We start from the raw sequence: 18368 nt of genomic DNA, 5'->3' as shown, positions 1-18368 counted from the left end.
TAAAATGCTTTTCCTGAGCCCTGGTGGAAGCACAGGCTTTCCTTGTGGGGACCTCCATACATCTTGGCCTTTTACTGCCCCCCTCTGCACTCAGACTGTCTTTTCCTGTGGTGATGCTTTATTCTGGTCATCTGATATCACGTCTATAGAAAGTCTAGGGCGGAGTTCTGGCAGTATCTTTTCTGTGGTTACCATTTGAAGAGTACTTACATATCCTGCTGCTCCTTTTGCTGCCTGATCTGCAGCCTCATTTCCTCGGCCTATCAAAGTGTTCTCTCCACTATGACCTCTACACTTAATAATGGCCACTGCCTGTGGTTCTTGCAGAGCCTCTAACAGCTCTCTCATCTCCTGTTCATGTTTTATGGGCTTCTCATCTGCAGTCAGGAACCCTGTTCTCTGCCATTGGGGAAGTTCTGTGATGGCTGCTCCTACAACATAAGCTGAGTCAGTATAGATGTTCACTCTTTTACCTTTGCTCCATTTTAATGCTGCTATCATAGCTAAAACTTCTGCTCTCTGTGCTGACTGCCTCTCTGTAACCTCCTCTTGGCATACGACCTCAAACTCATTTTCCTTTCTTCTAACGACCGCATAGCCTGCCTGTAGCTCATTGTTGGGTTTCCTGAAGCAACAGCCATCTGTAAACACATCCTCAGCCTGTGGGAGGGGCTCTGTCTGAAGGTCTGGTCTGGCTTTAATCTCAACCTCAATCTTAGCTTGACATGTGTGTGGCTCTCCTTTTCCCATCTGATCTGCCATGTTGATGCCCTCATGAGTGAAGGTGAGATTACTCGCCTCCAAAATTTTACTCATTCTTCTCTGTCTCAATGATGTCATAGTGAATGCTTGGGATGTAACATAAGCCACTACACTATGTGTTGTCAGTACTATTAGCGGATGTCCCATCACTAAATGAGCTGTTTTCTGCACCATTTTAGCCACTCCTGCTGCATGTCTGGTGCACTCTGGTTGTCTTTTCTCCATTGCATCCAAATGAAAACTCAGATACATCAACACCTGTCTCTTACCCCCTTTTTTCTGAAACAGAACACCATTCACAACTCCACCTGTTTCAGAAACATCAAGGTGAAACGGAACTGAGTAATCAGGAAGAGCCAACTCAACCGCTCTCGCCAGAGTTGCTTTAAGATCAATGAATGACTGTTCCGAAGCCGCTGTCCACTCCAGAGAAGCAGACAGGTTTCTCATTCCTTTGGCATTAACCATCCCTCTTAGAGGCGCAGTCAAGGTTACATAGTTTGGAATGTAATGTCTACTGTAACCAGTCAACCCTAAAAATGACAACATTTCCTTGACAGTACCTGGACGTGGATGGTGTAAAATGTTTTCTTTATGTAATGGAGACACACCTGATCCTTTCCCTGACAGAGTACGGCCCAGAAATGACACATGTCGTCTGGCCACTTGCAGCTTCTCTCTACTCACTTTAAAGCCTTTCTCAGCCAACCTAGTCAGAACAGAATGGGTTGCAACTAAACAATTCTCTGCAGATGTTGCTGCAATCAGAATGTCATCCACATATTGTACTACAGTTGTATCAGGAGGGAGAGCACACCCAGTCAACATGTCTTTAAGCACATGGTTAAACAGACCCGGAGACAGGCTGAAACCTTGTGGGAGCCTCGTGTAGCGCAGTTGCTGGCCTTTATATGTGAATGAAAAGATATCTCTGCAACTGTGATGTAGTGGAATGCAAAAGAAAGCATTAGCCAAATCAATGCATGTATACCAATTCTGTTCAGGAGTGAGATTAGACAGTGCGGTGTATGGATTAGGAACAGGAAGTGTAGCAGTAGTCACTATGGCATTAACACACCTTAAATCATGAGCCATACGATACTTATCAGTCCCCTGCTTCTGTATTGGGAGGATGGGAGTGTTCCAACTACTGTAGGAGGGTTCTAACACCCCCTTTTGGAGTAGACCCTCAATAGTGTCTGCTATCCCTGCTTCAGCTTGTGGCTTATGAGAATACTGAGGCCTCCAAATGGGTATAGATGTGGAGACTGTGAATGATACTGGTGCACAAGTGTCACAAAAACCTACATCTGTGGGGGAGGAAGACCATAAGTGGTGAGGCAATGTGGCTAACATTTCCTGAGCCTTATCATGGTCAGTCATTTCCCTACCATGCCATCTGTCTAGCTGTTCATGTTCCAAAGCAGAGCTATCAGTAGTGTTGATGGCAATCTGGTAAGCCTTAAGTGATGGTGAATATTGGACACCTGGAAATCTAGATGGCTGCCAATCAGAAGCTGCTTTACATTTCTTAACCATTGGGCCCAACTCTTTAGCTTGATGTTTTGGATGAAGGGCTAATGAAACATGTGGCACACTTTCTTCTGCCATTTTAAACCACTCATATTGTTCAGATGTCAGCTGCACATCAGCAGCCACTCCTTCCTCAGCCACAAACAACTTATCAGCTTTTATGGGCCAAATTTGCCCTTCTATTTTAGACGTGAACCTGTCCTGATAGACAAGATCCTCATCTCTGTCATAGAAAAGGGTAACATGCAGAGGGTCAGAGGGCAAGCCATAAGGTCGAAGAGACATTATCCAAGGCTTCCACAGGTGAAACAAACTCAAGAGACCGCCCCCTGCAGGAGATTCAGGCAGTAGTCTTGCCCAGTAGATGTCTGCACATATCATCTGATGAGTAAGTGGCTTCATAAGCCATTGTCCACCCGTCCCAACACTTTGGGAACAGGCAATTGTCATTCCATTTGGAAAAGTCACTGTCAGTCCATCTGAAGAACACAAGATGGATGCACCAGTCTTGATCAGAAGATCCCTTCCCATCAGGTTCACTGGTGATGAGTCAGAGTATATAAAACAATGTCTGTGTTGCTGACCTGCTAACACAGTTTTTAGAGGATCCGTGAACGGCAGATGTTGAGTTTCCCCAGAGAAGCCAACCAGCGGAACAGTGTGTGACGACAATGAGGTTGACGGTGGAAGATGTCTCAAAGTGGAATATGTTGCTCCAGTATCAACCAAAAAAGGCAAATCAGAATTATTAACCTGCACCTGCAGTGTGGGTTCTGCCAACACCCCCACAGTTAAGCCTCTCTGTGGGGACCTTCATGCTAAATGTGGTCCCTCGCCCCCCCATAGCATGGAGGGGTACTGTCCTGGTGGTGGAGGTCCCAACTGCTGAGGACCTGGACCTCCATTTCCCTGTGATGGATACCAGGGTGCCCCTTGTGGACGACGTGAGTATTCCACTTTGTAAGGACAGTCTCTCTCCCAAATGGCCAGGCTCACCACAGTGGAAGCAGCTCCCAAGCCTGCCCCACATGTTTCCACCCCGTCCACGCCCCCCTCCCCCACGGCTGCCCCGTCCCCTCCAGTTTCCTCCTCTACGATTCTGGCCCCACCCTCTACGATTAAAAGGTGGGGGAACCCAAGGTGGGGTTGAGTAATTATCAGCAACTGGGGGCTGTGGCTGTGGAGGAGGAGTGGACTGAGGTTGCACCACCATCTGAACTGCTGGGGTGTCTTTTTTACCTTTCCTCTGCTCAGTAACATCCTTTCGAGCCTGTCCTAGCTGTAATTTCAATAACTGAGCCTGAATCCCTTTTAATTCAACATTCTCTTGGTCTGTTTTCATTTTGTGTTGTTCCATGTGATGTGTAACATGTCGTTCCCACACATTGGACGCACTTCCAGGCAGATCTGGGTTATTATTCAAGGCTTGTTGGACTGAGACTGGGAGGCCCTCCTCTACTGCCTTCCTGAACCACTGCTGTTGGACACCCTGCTGGCTTGGATTCATACCAGTTTTCCTTGTCCAATCCTCTCTGCACTTCACCAAATGCTCCCTAGGGGGCACTGCTGGGTCCCATGTATACTTAGGGGGACCTGTGGACACTGGCAATGGAAACAATTCACGCATAGCAAACCCTATACAGGTACTGTATGTAGTAAATCTCTCATTATCACCATGCCCAACTGTACCTGACTGTGTCTCTATCTCATGCAGCTCACTGCGTAACATCATCCTAGAAGCAATAGCCCTGAAATCTCCTAGAGCTAGGGTCTGTCCAGCTGTCATCTCAGCCAATTTATCCATCCATAAACCTCCACCCTCACTAGGGGGCGGCATTTTTTCCACCAGTGTGTTCACATCTCCTACTGAGTATGGCTTATAGCGCAGAAATGAGCCTGCCTGTACTAATGGAAACTGAGAAACAGTCTCAGTTGGTTGGGTTTGCTTATCTTGCTGTGTGTGAGATCTAAGTGTCATAGTATGTCGCCGTGGCAGATCAGACTTACTCATCTGGCGCTGCACCTCTACTATGGTTTGGTCTATCTGTTGCAGCAGACCAGTTGTGTTGGTGTGAGCACTACTATTACCGTTTACCATATCAACATTATCATCATCATCTGTATCTATCACCTCTCCTGCTAACTGAGAAGTCACTACCACCTGCCTTCCTCTTCCTGTTTTGTTTCTGGTGGATGACGTCTGTGGCAGAGAGGTGTATGATCCACAAGAAAGGTCTGGAGAGCTAGCTCTTGTGGTGTGTTCAGAATGTTGGGGCGTGACAGGTTTTGGAGATCCTGCCTCCTGAAGGCTTCTCCATAGAAATGCATCTTGTGGAAGGGGGGTGGATGAAAGCTGTATGGGTGAGGCCTGGGGATTACCACCAGGCCTTTGCACTGAGCCTAAAAGGGATTGGCCTGTCCGTCTGTCTGTTACTTCCACCCTCCCATCAGTAATAGTTATAATAGGGTACATCCCCAGAGATGGGGCCTGAGGTGGGGGTTGAGGTGGGGCAGCGGCTACCATAGAAGCGGGCGAATAGGGAGGCGGTATCTCCGCCCCCTGAGTTCCCTCGCTCTCTACTTCCTGCTTGGTGTCAGTTGTAGTGTCCAACTCCTTACAGTCCTCATCAAGACAACACAAATATGCCTGGTATAAAATCTTACGTTTCTCCTCATCTGCCTTTGCTGCCTTCTTCCACTTAATTTTCTCCAACACACTCACTGTCCTACGCTTCTCCTCATTTTTATCTCGCTTTAATTTAATGTTATTCTCCGCTGTTGCAATTACGCTCTTCAGCGGCTTCCTATCATCTCCTTTCACTCCTTGCTCTATCAAAGCTGCACACACCGCAGCCTGCATGTCAGCAGCTGCTCTCTTCTTGTTGTCCGGACCTGCCTGTCCGCGACAACGGCTCAACATCTTACTCATCTGCTCGTCTATTGTCCTCCACGTAGACATGATTACCACTCACCAAATCCTTCTTGCGTACCTGCTGTATGTTAAAAATATACCTTCCTATATGTGCCTTCTTCTATTCCTCAATCTGACTCTGACGGCGCAGAGACACACTCTCATATACACACACAGACACTCATTCAACCTGCAACACACACACATAGGCCTACACACACACACTCAGTTCTCCGACGGCGCGGAGTAGACACCTTTCCTCGACGGCGCGAGGTCAAAACAGTTTAACACAATTTTCAATACATAAAACACAACTTAAACAATAGGCTATATATTTTCTTCTCTTTTCTCTTTTCTCTTTTCTCGTGATCCTTTTTTTTGTCTTTATTATTTTGTGATCACTGTGACACTTTTCCTCTGTGTGACCCTTTTTTTTTATTTTTATTTTTTAGGCGGTCATCACTGTCGTTTCAGGGGTCATCAAATCCCACGGGCTTTCAACCGAGCTTTATCTATATTTGCGTCCAAATATAGCGGGGGATGCTACTCCCAATGACATAACGCTCATTCACGTTATTGTATTAACCCTTTTTTTATTCTTTTTATTTTTAATTGGTTAATATCTCTCTCAGTGTCACTTTTCCTTTTTCTCTTTTACTTCATCTCATTTTCTCTTTTACTTCATCTCATTTTCTTTTTTACTTCATCTCATTTTCTTTTACTTATTAAGACTTACAATCTGCCTCTTACAATTTGAACTCTAAAACACCGTACCCATCACAGTGACTACTTAATTTAGATTGTCCAATGTGCAGAATTTGGTTAAACAGGTTCTGCTTACCTTGTTTTATTGTGGCCACCAGTAGTCACTCAGTCAGGCAAGATGTCATTTGACCCACACTCCTTCCAGGTCCCTGTTCGGGCGCCAAATTGTCGGGGTGAAAATCCCCTTGTTTCCTTCTGATTCCCCTGAATTAGTTTGTAAGGAAGGAGCAGATAAATTCTGGTCTCAAAATTATAATTTATTAAACAATGAGGCAAATTCTGAGTCGCAGAGCTCTGGGTTGTTGAGATACAAAGAACAAGGCAAGAACAACCATGAACAACAAAGAACAACTCATCAACAACAACTCTACATGGAATTCACACATTGATATACCCCATGGGCGTTCCCGCCTGCCGGCCCACAGGGGCATCTACTACCCCCCTGCAGACCCTGGGTCATACAGCAACTAGACCATTAGTGTTTACTGCCAAATAAGGTAAAACTTCAATTCCTTAAATCTCATAGGTTGGGAGGCTGATGTACGGATGACCATAAACTGGGCACTCAGGAGAAAAACACATTCCTTTAGTATCTGGCTTTTATCAGGTCAAAGGTGCTGCTATCCTTGGTCTGAATTTATGACCATCTCGTACCAACCGGAGCTCTCTCCAGAGAGCAGAAAAACAAGAGAGACAGAGAGAGTCAGCTACAAATCTAAGTTATATGAGAAGAATAACATTCCACACTTCTTAATACATTCAGTATACTTACTTTCATTTTCTATAAAAGTTCCTAACATGAAAACTAATAAAAACACATTATTGAATAATAAACACTTACAAATACAATGCATATGTATAAAAATGAATAGAAACAAACTTCAATATATGTGAACACACGCTACATGGTAACACAGTGCAAAGTAAATACTTTCACCCTTCAGTCCTCATATTGTGTTTAAACTCTTACTACACACTCGGTATCATTTAATCTGGGGGGTGTGGTTCTGTAAAGGAAGGTGCATGCTACATTTTATTTTTATTGTAAGTTTTTAACAATGTTTGAACGCACTGTGATTTTCTTGCAGAATGTCTCCATCATGACGTCATTTGGAAGCCGAAGACGACATGCTTTTTGTCTGTTTGGGATCCGTGGCTGTCCGCCCCCTTTGTGCAGTTTGGCCTCCGCTGTAAACATTTGGGAACCTTTGAACCACTCCCCTCTTGTTTTTGAGGATCACACAAACTGAGCGACCATGAGCTCGTCTGCCGTCAAAGACTTCTTTGTTACCTATTTAATGCCAGAAAAATGCTACGAGAAGATTTTCGTGGACTTTTATTGGCACGGTGAGGCTTTGGTTGGTGAAATGTCGGAGGAAAAAATGTTGTGTAAAATGCGCAAAAACGTGAACAGAAGGAAGGAAGGAGTGCTATAGATGTTTTCACTTAAAATACAAACTTATTTTGCGGCATATGCACAAAAAACAAAATGCCTGATTGTTTTCATGTCTGTCATTTACACACTGCAGCGCCGTGCCTGAAGTTTGTACTCAACAAAGTGCTGGGAGTCTGGATCCTGCTGGACGCATTCCTGGGTAAGTTAAAAATCAGCGTGATTTAATCACGTGACAGGAGCAACACAAACAGTGTAACAGTGGTGGGTAGATGGTAGAGTTTCCCTGACACACAATCACAAGTGACCCTGAGGAAAAAGTCACACAATATTGTTTTTCTTATGATGCTCAAATGAGGAAGACGGTTGCACCAACATCCAGCCTGCAGACCGCTGCATTACACTGAATCATGCTACAGCACGGTGCCGTGTTATATGTAAAGTAGCTGTAAATATCTCATTTCCTCTTTGTTAAGACATAAGACATTGGTTACTGTACTAATGTTTTTGTGTCACTTGCAGCACAGCTGCTACAGCTGCTAAAGATACTGTGGACAGGAAGTGCAGAGGGTCTGAGTCTGCCGTCTGTCCTGCTGCAGCTTTATGCTTTCTCCTGTCCTGTTGTGTACGCTGTGGCCAACAGCTTTCCTCTCTTGTAAGTTATCAAAGTCAAACACAAGAATGTTACGTCAGATGATCCATCAGGACACAGTGGCAGCACTAGGGGGTGTTTAAACTGTCAAAGTTCCTGCATAATCGCTTGTTAAACTGCACACGCATATAGTGATTCTCCCTCAGTGCTGACTTATCAGTCACGTGTCATGAATCTACAACAGATATCTTTACAAACCTGTGCAGAAAACCCTCACGTTTAACAACATGGTTTGAGTTCATGATAGCATAACAAAGGCGTTTCAGGGAGCAAACAGATGCAGGAGTTTTCCCAGGTGTGCTCATGCTTTATGAATGTATGACTCACATGCTGGACATCCATTCAAAATATTCAGCCAGTGCAGATCCTGTCAAGTTCACACACTGTGCAGGTTTCAGTCTTTGTGTTCAGTGAGTGTTGTTTTTGTTTTGATGGCCTGTGTTTATCATTGTGTGCTTTTTGCTCTTCAGTGCCTGGGCTGAGAGGCTCTTCACATTGAGCCAGACGGCAGCCATTGTTCTGCTCATCTTCCATTATCGCGGTGAAGCTCTTGCAGGTAAGCACACACATTTGCCAGATTTTCATTTTCATGTATCTGTGAATCAGTGGCGTTGACATTTTTGTACACTTTGCTCAGATTAAGTGGAGCCAGGTCAGAACTGCTGTATTGTCCCCCTTTGAAAAACACTGCTACACACAGGGAAAAAGTATGAAAGCATTTTTTATGTGTGTGGTCACTTTTATCCTGAATGTGAAAATGTTTCTCAGCTAAAATAAAACACACACTCTACCTGTTTGCTCAGCACTTTCCTGCAGCACCACCTGCTGGTGTTACTAAGCTTTCGCTGTTTTATTTCAGAGGATGAAGTGATTGTTTAAACCTTCCATGTTGTGTCAGATAACTGTTGATTTAGTGAGTAATCATCTGTATAACATTTTAGGCGACAAATGTGGCAGATCTTAACGAGCTGTTTTATATTGCTGTGGCAGGAATGTTCCTCCTCCTGGGCCTTGGTGGTGTCATGTTCCTTGTGGCCTCCTATGCAGCTGCTGCGGTCATCTCACTGATACAATCCTCCAGTTTAGCAGCTGTAATAGGAAGCAAGGTAGCAACTCATACTTTACCTTCAGCTCGGAACCGCTGAATGAATAATGTGCAATTACATGGGTGAATTCACTTGTTATCTTCCAGGGTCTGCAGACTTTAACAAACTACAATAACGGCCACACGGGCCAGCTGTCCACTCTGTCAGTGCTGCTGTCTGTGTTAGGTTCTCTGGGTGCTTCCTTGGTGTCTCTGCAGGTATGCAGCCACATAACCTTTTACACTAATGCATCATTGTTGTCTTTACTAGCTGCTTGAAACATTTTCTTAACAGGAGACATCCAGCTCGATTGAGAGTCTGTCACACGTGTTGTCCACCTGTCTCAGCTGTGTTCTCCTGGGCCAGGTTCTCTGCTACAGAAGCTGCACCGACACCACTCAGAAGGAGAAGAAGAGAGCGTAGAGGTCATATCTTGTCATTTTGAGAGTCTGTGCCAGATGTTGGAACCAAAGTGCAGATGTTTACAGGGACACTTTGCATTCATGCTGAAAGCTTCTCACAGAGTAGCTTTAAAAGAGGGCGTGTGGTTTTGTTGTAAGAGTAAGGGAGTAAAAAGTCTTGTGCTGACCTCTAGTGATTAAAATAAGACTTACTTTTCACCTGAGGATTTTCATCTGTAGGATGCTGTCAGATTTAGGGTGTATTTAGTCACAAGTCTACGTCTATGTAGGTTGGTTTATTACAACACATTTTATATTACAAAGTCATATGGCTCTAAAAATCAGACTGGACTGCAGTCGTGCAGTAGCAAAAACACACAGTCTAATCAAAGCAGGTAACATTAGTACCTCCTTTGTGGCTGAAGCAATGTTTGTCTTAGATTTGCTGTTACACTGTAGACTGGAACATGGTCCTTCTATCTGAGGAACTGAGTGTGACTCTGCCTCTTGAAAGATCCTGTTTCTTACTAACATTTACACACAGAGCTGCCTCTACCCAGCAGCGGCACAGCTTTGTAGGCCACCATCAGCTATTACTGGAACTAAAGGAGGGCATTCACAGTTGTGTGCTGAAAGCTGGTGCATGGACATGACATAAGAGACTTCAGTAAATGAAATAATCAGAAGGTTATGTTTTATCCATAACACTCACACTGCCATAGAAAAATATACAACAATGTAGCCAGGTGATGTTTTTAGATTTATTCCCAACTATCATTTATGTGTGTAAGAACGTCTTCATCGATGCTTCCAAACAATATGAATGCCACACATAAAAACCTTTTCTTCATGCTGTGACTGTAATAATGCTGTGAATTATTCCGTAATAAAAACAAATATTTGTATTTACAATCTCCAGGATTAACAGAACCTTTAGGCTAGAAACGCTCATCACGATTTGTGTATATGCTCTCTACGTTTTCTACTGGAAGACATGCTACAACTCAAACAGCTGATTTTTTAAGAGACAGTGTTAGTTATTTTAGGCACAGCCGTGTCTGGTAATGCAGCGCAGCAATGTGAGGTGCACATGCCAGAAATTCTTTAAGTGAAACAGTTTAGAGAAGCTGACTGCTTCTCAGTAGCTTTAGCAAATGTTAGCATGCTTATTAGAGATTTAAGCATTCTGATTGTGTTATCTTGCTAGCATTATTTATCAGTTATGTTTTTAAAATCCATCATCTGAACCCGCTTTGTCCTGCAGTGCACGGGGCAGTGCTGGAGCCTATCCCAGCTATCTATGGGTGAGAGGCGGGGTACACCCTGGACAGGTCACCATACACAGACCAACAACCATTCACACGCCTAAGGGCAATTAAGAGTCATCAAACAAGCACATCTTTAGAATGTTAAAACACTCCACACAGAAAGGAACAAAAAGCAACAGTGCTAACCACTGCACCACTCAAACCATCCAGTATACTGCAATATCTCATGGACACTTGTGTAATGCAGGATGCTGTCAGGTCAATATGTCAGTTTCTGTTCTCCATCAGCCAATAGGGAAGTTCATCAGTTGATACATTTTCAATGCAGCTGTGGGAAGATGAATCAGATTCTGAGGAAATGAATCACACACCCCATGTATCATTAATCAATAGAAACTGTAGTAAAGGTTTTACTGTATTCAGTATACTTGAGAACTTAGAAACATGAACAACACAAACAGTCAACAAGAAGTCAGATCATTTATTCCCTCTTTATGTCCACTGTACATAAATATTAAAAGCCCATGTAACACATTCATGAAATATAACCAGACTTAAGCATTTAACATTCATCAGACTTCACAATGGAACCATGTGCAAATGAGTTGAGCAATTCCCAAAGTATCAACATAACAAAATGACCTCTCCCTTCAGTTTTGGCTCATTGTTACCAACTTTCAGTTTAAACAGCACAAATTAAAGTAACAACATTGGCTTTGAAATAACGACTAGATGGTGGAAAGCATAGGTAAGAATCAGATATCATTGTTAACTGTTAAATGGCACACGTTTTGGCACCAAGTTTACTGTTTAGAAACTGCTTTTTCTATAGTGTGGTCCACTTAATAATTCTAAAAATCAGTGTGTGAGAAATACAGTACAGCGACTCGTCAAGTATACATATGAAAATAAACCTACGTAACATTAGTCTCCAGTTGTTTAAATTATCCTTATTGCTACAGCATATATCTTAAATGTTTCATGACACACTGTGCTGTCATGTTGAAAGATGTCTTATAAAACCTTTATGAAGAAAGCACCAAGTCTGACCCACAGGTTAGAGAGCGGCATGTATCATTTATATTATATTAACTTTTCATATGTTGAAATATCACTGTACAAAGTATTTGTATGTGCCTGTTTGGTCTTTTGGGGTACATTATTAAGGCAAATCATTAATTATTGAGCTTTTCATAGTACTTTTGGAAATACAAATTTCCAAAACCTCGTCAAATGATGATGTAATATGAATACTTTTCATTTTGTAAAAAAATAAATCTTTAATCTTACAGTCAAGTAAACACAGGGGCAAGAAGAAATAGTTAAGCTATATAATAAATTCAGATGATGGAGCACAAAGTGCAGCTGAGAAATCCACCGTTTTTGTTTTGTTCTCAGTAAACAATTAACAGAAATTAGTGACTTTGTGCTACAAAGAAAAAAAACCAGCAGCTATATAATTTTACCTGTAAAGTTGAGTAACTGGCTCTATACTTACTATACTTAATTTACACACATGATTGATTCACAATCAATCATATCACCATCTACTGTCCTCACACCTTTGAAAACTACAAACAAAAAAAATGTAGCTGCCGGAACCTTTTCATTGGTCCACAAGTACCCTCCTGCCTCTCAAGGTGACATTCACGGGGAGTCAGTAACATCTATTTTATTCCAGCTGCTGAAGAGACGTTCCACATATTGTGCTTTTTAAGTGCTTTATTGATCTACTTTTGATCCAAATCAATGTAATAAGGCTCAATGCTTGTAATAATCCATTATGGTTTATGTTTCTGAGAGTCCTGGTCTTTCTTATGCTGCAGGTCATTGGTGACAAAGGAACAGAAACATTTATATGTGTAATGAATGCTGTTTATATAACACAACGCTGTCAGTGTTGTTGAAGAAAACACCCATTTGCTTTCACATCCTGTTCTGGCAGTCTCACTGTATACACATCATATGCTTCGTTTATAGTTCTGATGTCTTAAGTATGGATTTTTTTCCTCTTCTGTTATTGACAGTAAAGAGGAAACGCGTGGTTCTGTGTAATAGGAGCTATTACAGATAAGGTTGGGGTCTTATTTCCTTCTGTTTTGTATGTATGTAAGATTTTAAGGCTCTGTGGTACTTCTGGGTTTGTGTGTGTGTGTGTGTGGTGGGGGGGCACCTTCTTACAAAGACTTACAACATGTGCTATATCAAACTCTGCATCACTTCCTGCCAACACAAGGTCATCAATGTCACTATTCCTGCTCACGTGCCTGATGAGGTAGTATCAGATGCCGGCTCAGACTGCGGGCCATGTTTTTATGCTTTCTCCACAAAGTTGATGATTGTTTTGGAATGATATAATGATATTTTCGAGTTTCAGAGCAATAAAAGTTATGATGCTAAATGTATTCCCCTCAGAGGACATAAAGCACTGTGCGCATATGTCTACAAAGACAAATCCATGTGCTTTTGTGTGAGTTGGATGCGATAGATTTTGACACATTCTGAGTAGAATGTTTAATTGGAGTGTAAAATGTTAACCTTTGCTCCTTCCATTTAAGAACACAGAGCATCTCCTGGCTTTTCTTTTACCCTATGATCGTACACTCATTAAATGAGGATGTATTTAACCTCTGCACTAAAAAAACATAATGAGTTACCCATTTTCCAGTTTCTCTGTCCCTGGTGCTATCTGAACTCCTGGTACAGTTTGCGCAGTTCATCCCAGAAGAACAAAGACAGAATGGTGTGTGGGCCGAGTCGGAAATAAGATGCTCCCAGGCCTTTGTAGAGTCCTATCAAACCCTCTTTCTTCAGCGTCTTTGAGAAGCAGTCAGTGAATCCTTTATAAAGCTGCCCCTGAAAGACACAAAGATGGCCGTCAGTCCACTGAACAGACAGTCTCATATCCCAGCAATGGTAAATGTTTGAGGTTATATCTCACATTAAGCATTGGTACTACAATCACTCTCGAAATCACAAGCAAGTGAATAGTAGTCAATTGTGTGTTCTTTGTGTCCTTAATTAATTATTCTAATTAATAATTATTATTTCATAATTTAATACATGATGTTTACAAAGGCTAAGCACCCTGCAATGCAAACATAAAATGGCCATACGTGCAGAAAAAAATCTGCATCACATATCGGCCACCTGCATATAAGATTATACAATATACTTTCTGCTCACCTTTCCTAGCTCATCCACAGGCTGGTTGTAGAGCCGTGTGCTCACCACATCAAAAGGCGTCATGGTCAGTACCACCACTACGCTGCTGATCATTCCTGCAGTCAGAGCCACCATCCAGCTGTTCACTGGGAACACCTGAGGAAGAGGAGAAATAACAGTGATGTAGAGGCAGCAACTTCAAACTAAACATTTCTGCTTCGCTGTTATATCACTGTTATATCAAAATCTGATCAAGGATCACATGTTTTTCATTTCATGTGCCAGTATCTGTGCTCAGGAATGAAACCACAAGCATGCAGTTCTTCTACCAACACATCTATCATGCCATGAGTGGACTGGAACACAACATTGTTTCCTCATTTGGTGACACACAGTGAGTTAACAGACATTTTCTTAAACTTTATGTGAGAACTGAGAGGCTGCAGTGATGGTAGCTCTGTAAATCATCGTCAAGGTACACGTCTAATTTTAACATGTTGTGCCAGCACATGCAGTGAAACAGAAGAATGGTACTATTATTGGTGCACATACACACTTACTGCAGCAGCTTTAGTTGAAGCTATTTTCTACACTGTACTGCTGCTTTACAACACAATATATATGAGATGGTACATCCATAACACAATAAACAGGTAGCACAGTAGCAGCTAAAACACTGTTGGTTTAAAGCGGTTTGACTTGTGACGTACACTGTGTTTGGCTCAAAGGTGCATTTCACTGGAGTTACAGAGCTGCCAGTGTTACCTGTAGGTGCAGTCAGACCTCCACCCTCACACAACTATTTAAAAGAACCTAACGGAGCTCTGGCAAATTAGGGCAGCGAAAACTTTCTTGGCAAAAGTTCAAGGGCTGATCAAAGGAAATGTGTCTGTATGACACTCCTTTAATCCACAGTTGTCAGCATTTTAGAGACGACTCTAAAAGCTAATGCACTGGTTGTGTAAGCTTCATGTTTCCAGCCAAGGGGCCCATTGAAAGGTGTTAAATTTCTATTCCAGAGTGTGTTGTCAGTCACACAACTGCTTTTGTAACCTATACACAGCTACAGACTACAACTCTTCTCCTCTCTGTAGCTCTGACCTTAGGTCTAATGATCAGTGAATCAATTCATTATACTAAACTGTGACCACAAATATTCTGTTTAAGACCAGGAACCTCCTGCCTGATAAAGTCTGGCTGATTCATTTTCTGTTGCTCAACCACATACCACAGCTGCTCCATCTGTGTTATACAATGAGCAGCCTGAACGGTCATGTGGAAAACATGCACACATGGTGGAAAGCTGATGAATACACACTTTCATCAGTCAGCCTACACAGTATACTCCCACCACCCTGTGAGTGAGATGTGTACTGACCTGTAGCTCAGTGACAAACTCCTTGGAGGTGGAGAAGGTGGAGAGCTGAGTGGCTGACCCCACACTGACCCTCGGTACAGCAGCGCTGGCACCCCTCCACAGTCCCAGAATTCCATGCTGCCTATGGATGTTTGCCAGAGCGTGGAACATCCCCTGTCAGGAGGAGGAACAGATGAGGAAACAGCGTGCATCAAACTCTGATTCATGACTTTATGTTATTTTGATACCTGGTGTTTATACTGATGCCCCACAGCAATAGAGGAGGTAGCCTGACTCTGAAGATGAGTCTTCACCTGTCAGGAGGACAACATGGGTTTAATATTCTCTACAGTGACAGCTTGTCTTACTCTCTCGCCTTGTGTAACCGTCCTGAAAGTGAAAGCAGCTACTGACCAAGTATATGGGGCTTCCCATCACTGCTCCCGACACTCCAGCTAAAGCCCCAGCTACCGTGGTTTTGACCGGGCTGACCCTGCCATTAGTGTGGATGTAACCAGAGGACTCAATGATGGCGTACGACCCGAGCCGGACTCCATTCATAAAAAACTGATAAAACAGTCCGGGGACCAGTCCTTTCTGCAAGCCAGCCAGTCCGTCCACTTTTCCGATTGTGTAAAAAGCGTGGAATACGTTGCGATAGTAGACCTGATATGAGCCTCGGCTCTTTAGCTCTCCTTGCAGTTGCATCCGCGTTTTGACGACCTCCAGCGGGTTGGTGAACAGGCAGGCCCCGCAGGCCGCCACTCCGCTCAGCAGGAAATCCATCGCTACCGTCCGGCGGTGGACAGATGTGGAGCTCAGGCCTACAGGCAGTCCGACCTGTCCTTCATGTCAGTGTATTTCAGCTCAGCAGCGTTTCCCCCTCCCACACACGCTCATGCATCACAGGCGCGCAGACATGAGAGTACTTCAGGAACACCTCGTAAACCCGCAACACAGAGGTACCAATTGGTAAATAGGCTACCTGTAAAGTTCAAACTGAGAGACAAAGACATACAACTAGAAAGTATATCGTTTAGGGTTCAAAATATATTTTAAGCATAGACGTAGCTACCATTATATCAGAGTGCCACGTGTCTGGACCCGTTTTGACCCCCCCACATTTACTGAGTAGGAAACTCCAATGCTGTTTCGATTGCTCGTTAAAAAGTCCGTTCCACTTGATTGATAAGAGAATAACCTCACAGATGAAATCCGTTTTCCTGGTTACCACAACACCGTTACTATAGTAACGGACCTAACAAAGCCAGTGGCTTTCATCGAGCGAGTGCTGGTCGTAGCTGGAGGAGGTAACGTCAGTGCCATCCCACAAAGTCCAACTCATGCCTCAGCCTTACTGTTTTGTTACATGGACCCCACAGGTGGCCCCACATTTTTAATGCTTCCTACGCCACTGATTTTAAGTTTTTAGTTTTGCTCCCCATAAATTTTAAATGAGCAATCATTTACGTGACAATGCTGCCACCAACAAGGCTATTGGTGCTTATATTTGCAATTTTTAAATTCTAAATTTTGCCTCAGTTATGATTAAAAAAAAAGAAAAAAAAATATAACGTTGTGGCTGTTTGTGTGACTGAGAACAGACTTCAGAGACATCATCTTCATACTTAGGCTATATTCACTTTTAGTAGTGTCATATTCCATTGTACTACTAATAATTTTATAGCAATGGTGCTAAAAAAATCTATGAAAGAACCACGGCATGCAAAATAACATTTACGTAAAAAATATAAACTGTATATAACATTTTCCAGCTTATTTATTGATAAAAAAAAATAAATCCATCTGTCCCCTGAACGTCTCACATTGGAGACCGGTACCACAGTGTGCGTGCTTACGTTAGACGCTTTTCATGGCAGCCAATGAAAACGGTTCTTTGGGTTTGGATAGCAGCATTCTCGGTGGGCTGTGTGAACGCTCAGTCAGACAGGAGCTTCTCAGTTTACATGGACTTCATTTATTCACTGTTTAGGTCAATCTATAGGCTGCATGTCTGGTTTTGCCAATAAAGAGAAATGTGTGTCAAAGTCTATAGCTGTTATATTGTGAGACTAAAAAGTCAAAGCACAACTATTTGGATTTTTTAACAATATTCTGCAATATCCAAATAACACCTACTGCTGAAGTTTCTCACACGTATGCACTTAAGTGATTAAAAATGTTGGTACAACTTCCTTTTCAAAAGCAGTAATGTAATTACTTCTAAATTACACTTGATGTAGGACAAATGTCAGAACAGAGAAGCCTGTTGCTCTGGTCAGTATAGAGACAAATCTTAATATGATGCATGGTAAAAGACCAGGTGTGTATATTTATTTATGTTTACCTGAAGTTAGGTTTACATGTAACACACATTCAGTGGAATTTGTAGCAAAACTGTCATTGGCAAAAATCAGTCGAGGTAAAGGTTACCAGGACAGGCCCGTCCATCTCAATTAGAGATTACTGTCTAACGGACAACTTTGACTTCAACTTCTGTTTTTAACCACATCTCATTTTAATCAGATGAAGAGCGCTTACAGCTCTGCTGCCTGCGGATCAGGCTCCAACAGCTCCAACTGTGAGTGCAAATGTAATTTTCACACACATCTAATTGAACAGGAAAAGATTAAAACACTTGGCTTAAAATGAACTATGAAGAATAAAACTTACAGCAGTACAGAAGAACAAGCATGAACCCTGACAATGTTTTGATACAGCAGGCTCACCTTTGATGAAACAGGGAGGTAAAGTGATCAGATTTATGCAGGTATCACCATCTTTGAGCTGCAGACGTTTTTTGTCTGGGTGGGTGGGTTTGTTCTTCGTCACTGAGCTGGATTAGGCTTGAAAGTAAAATCTGTTTCACCTCTACCCCCCTTTTAAATAGGATTTGTGCTCAGGGTCTTTTGAACATCCCCAGGCTGTTGCACAGGCAGCAAATGGGATCAAAAAGCCTTAGATAGGACTACATTTTATGATTGGGTTTCACCTGTCTTACTTTTATTTAATCTACTTTTCACTTTCTTTATACAAAACCATAGCATAGCATAGGGTAACCATAGCAACCAGATTA

At 42.7% G+C, this 18368-nt stretch overlaps 3 protein-coding genes across 3 annotated transcripts; 1 reads left to right on the top strand and 2 right to left on the bottom strand.

Annotated features, from left to right (window-relative positions):
- Window positions 1-67: 67 nt before the first annotated feature.
- Window positions 68-835, bottom strand: LOC114446062 (ribonuclease H-like). Its single transcript, XM_028421477.1, has one exon. It carries the CDS (start codon window positions 814-816, stop codon window positions 91-93), a length of 726 nt encoding a protein of 241 aa, XP_028277278.1. The 5' UTR covers window positions 817-835; the 3' UTR covers window positions 68-90.
- A 6274-nt stretch (window positions 836-7109) lies between these two features.
- On the top strand, window positions 7110-10318 carry LOC114446287 (mannose-P-dolichol utilization defect 1 protein-like). The gene is made up of 7 exons (XM_028421800.1): window positions 7110-7318; window positions 7501-7566; window positions 7887-8019; window positions 8487-8572; window positions 9007-9122; window positions 9209-9319; window positions 9396-10318. Exons 1-7 carry the CDS (start codon window positions 7228-7230, stop codon window positions 9522-9524), a joined length of 732 nt encoding a protein of 243 aa, XP_028277601.1. The 5' UTR covers window positions 7110-7227; the 3' UTR covers window positions 9525-10318.
- A 913-nt stretch (window positions 10319-11231) lies between these two features.
- On the bottom strand, window positions 11232-16174 carry slc25a35 (solute carrier family 25 member 35). The gene is made up of 5 exons (XM_028422507.1): window positions 15707-16174; window positions 15541-15606; window positions 15314-15466; window positions 13957-14091; window positions 11232-13626 (listed from the first exon to the last, which is right to left on the bottom strand). Exons 1-5 carry the CDS (start codon window positions 16076-16078, stop codon window positions 13456-13458), a joined length of 897 nt encoding a protein of 298 aa, XP_028278308.1. The 5' UTR covers window positions 16079-16174; the 3' UTR covers window positions 11232-13455.
- Between the last annotated feature and the right edge of the window lie 2194 nt (window positions 16175-18368).

Source organism: Parambassis ranga, chromosome 14 (genome assembly GCF_900634625.1).
Source record: "Parambassis ranga chromosome 14, fParRan2.1, whole genome shotgun sequence".
NCBI lineage: Eukaryota > Metazoa > Chordata > Actinopteri > Ambassidae > Parambassis > Parambassis ranga.
Note: the sequence above shows the minus strand (reverse complement) of the source record. Positions and strands in the feature narration are given on the sequence as shown.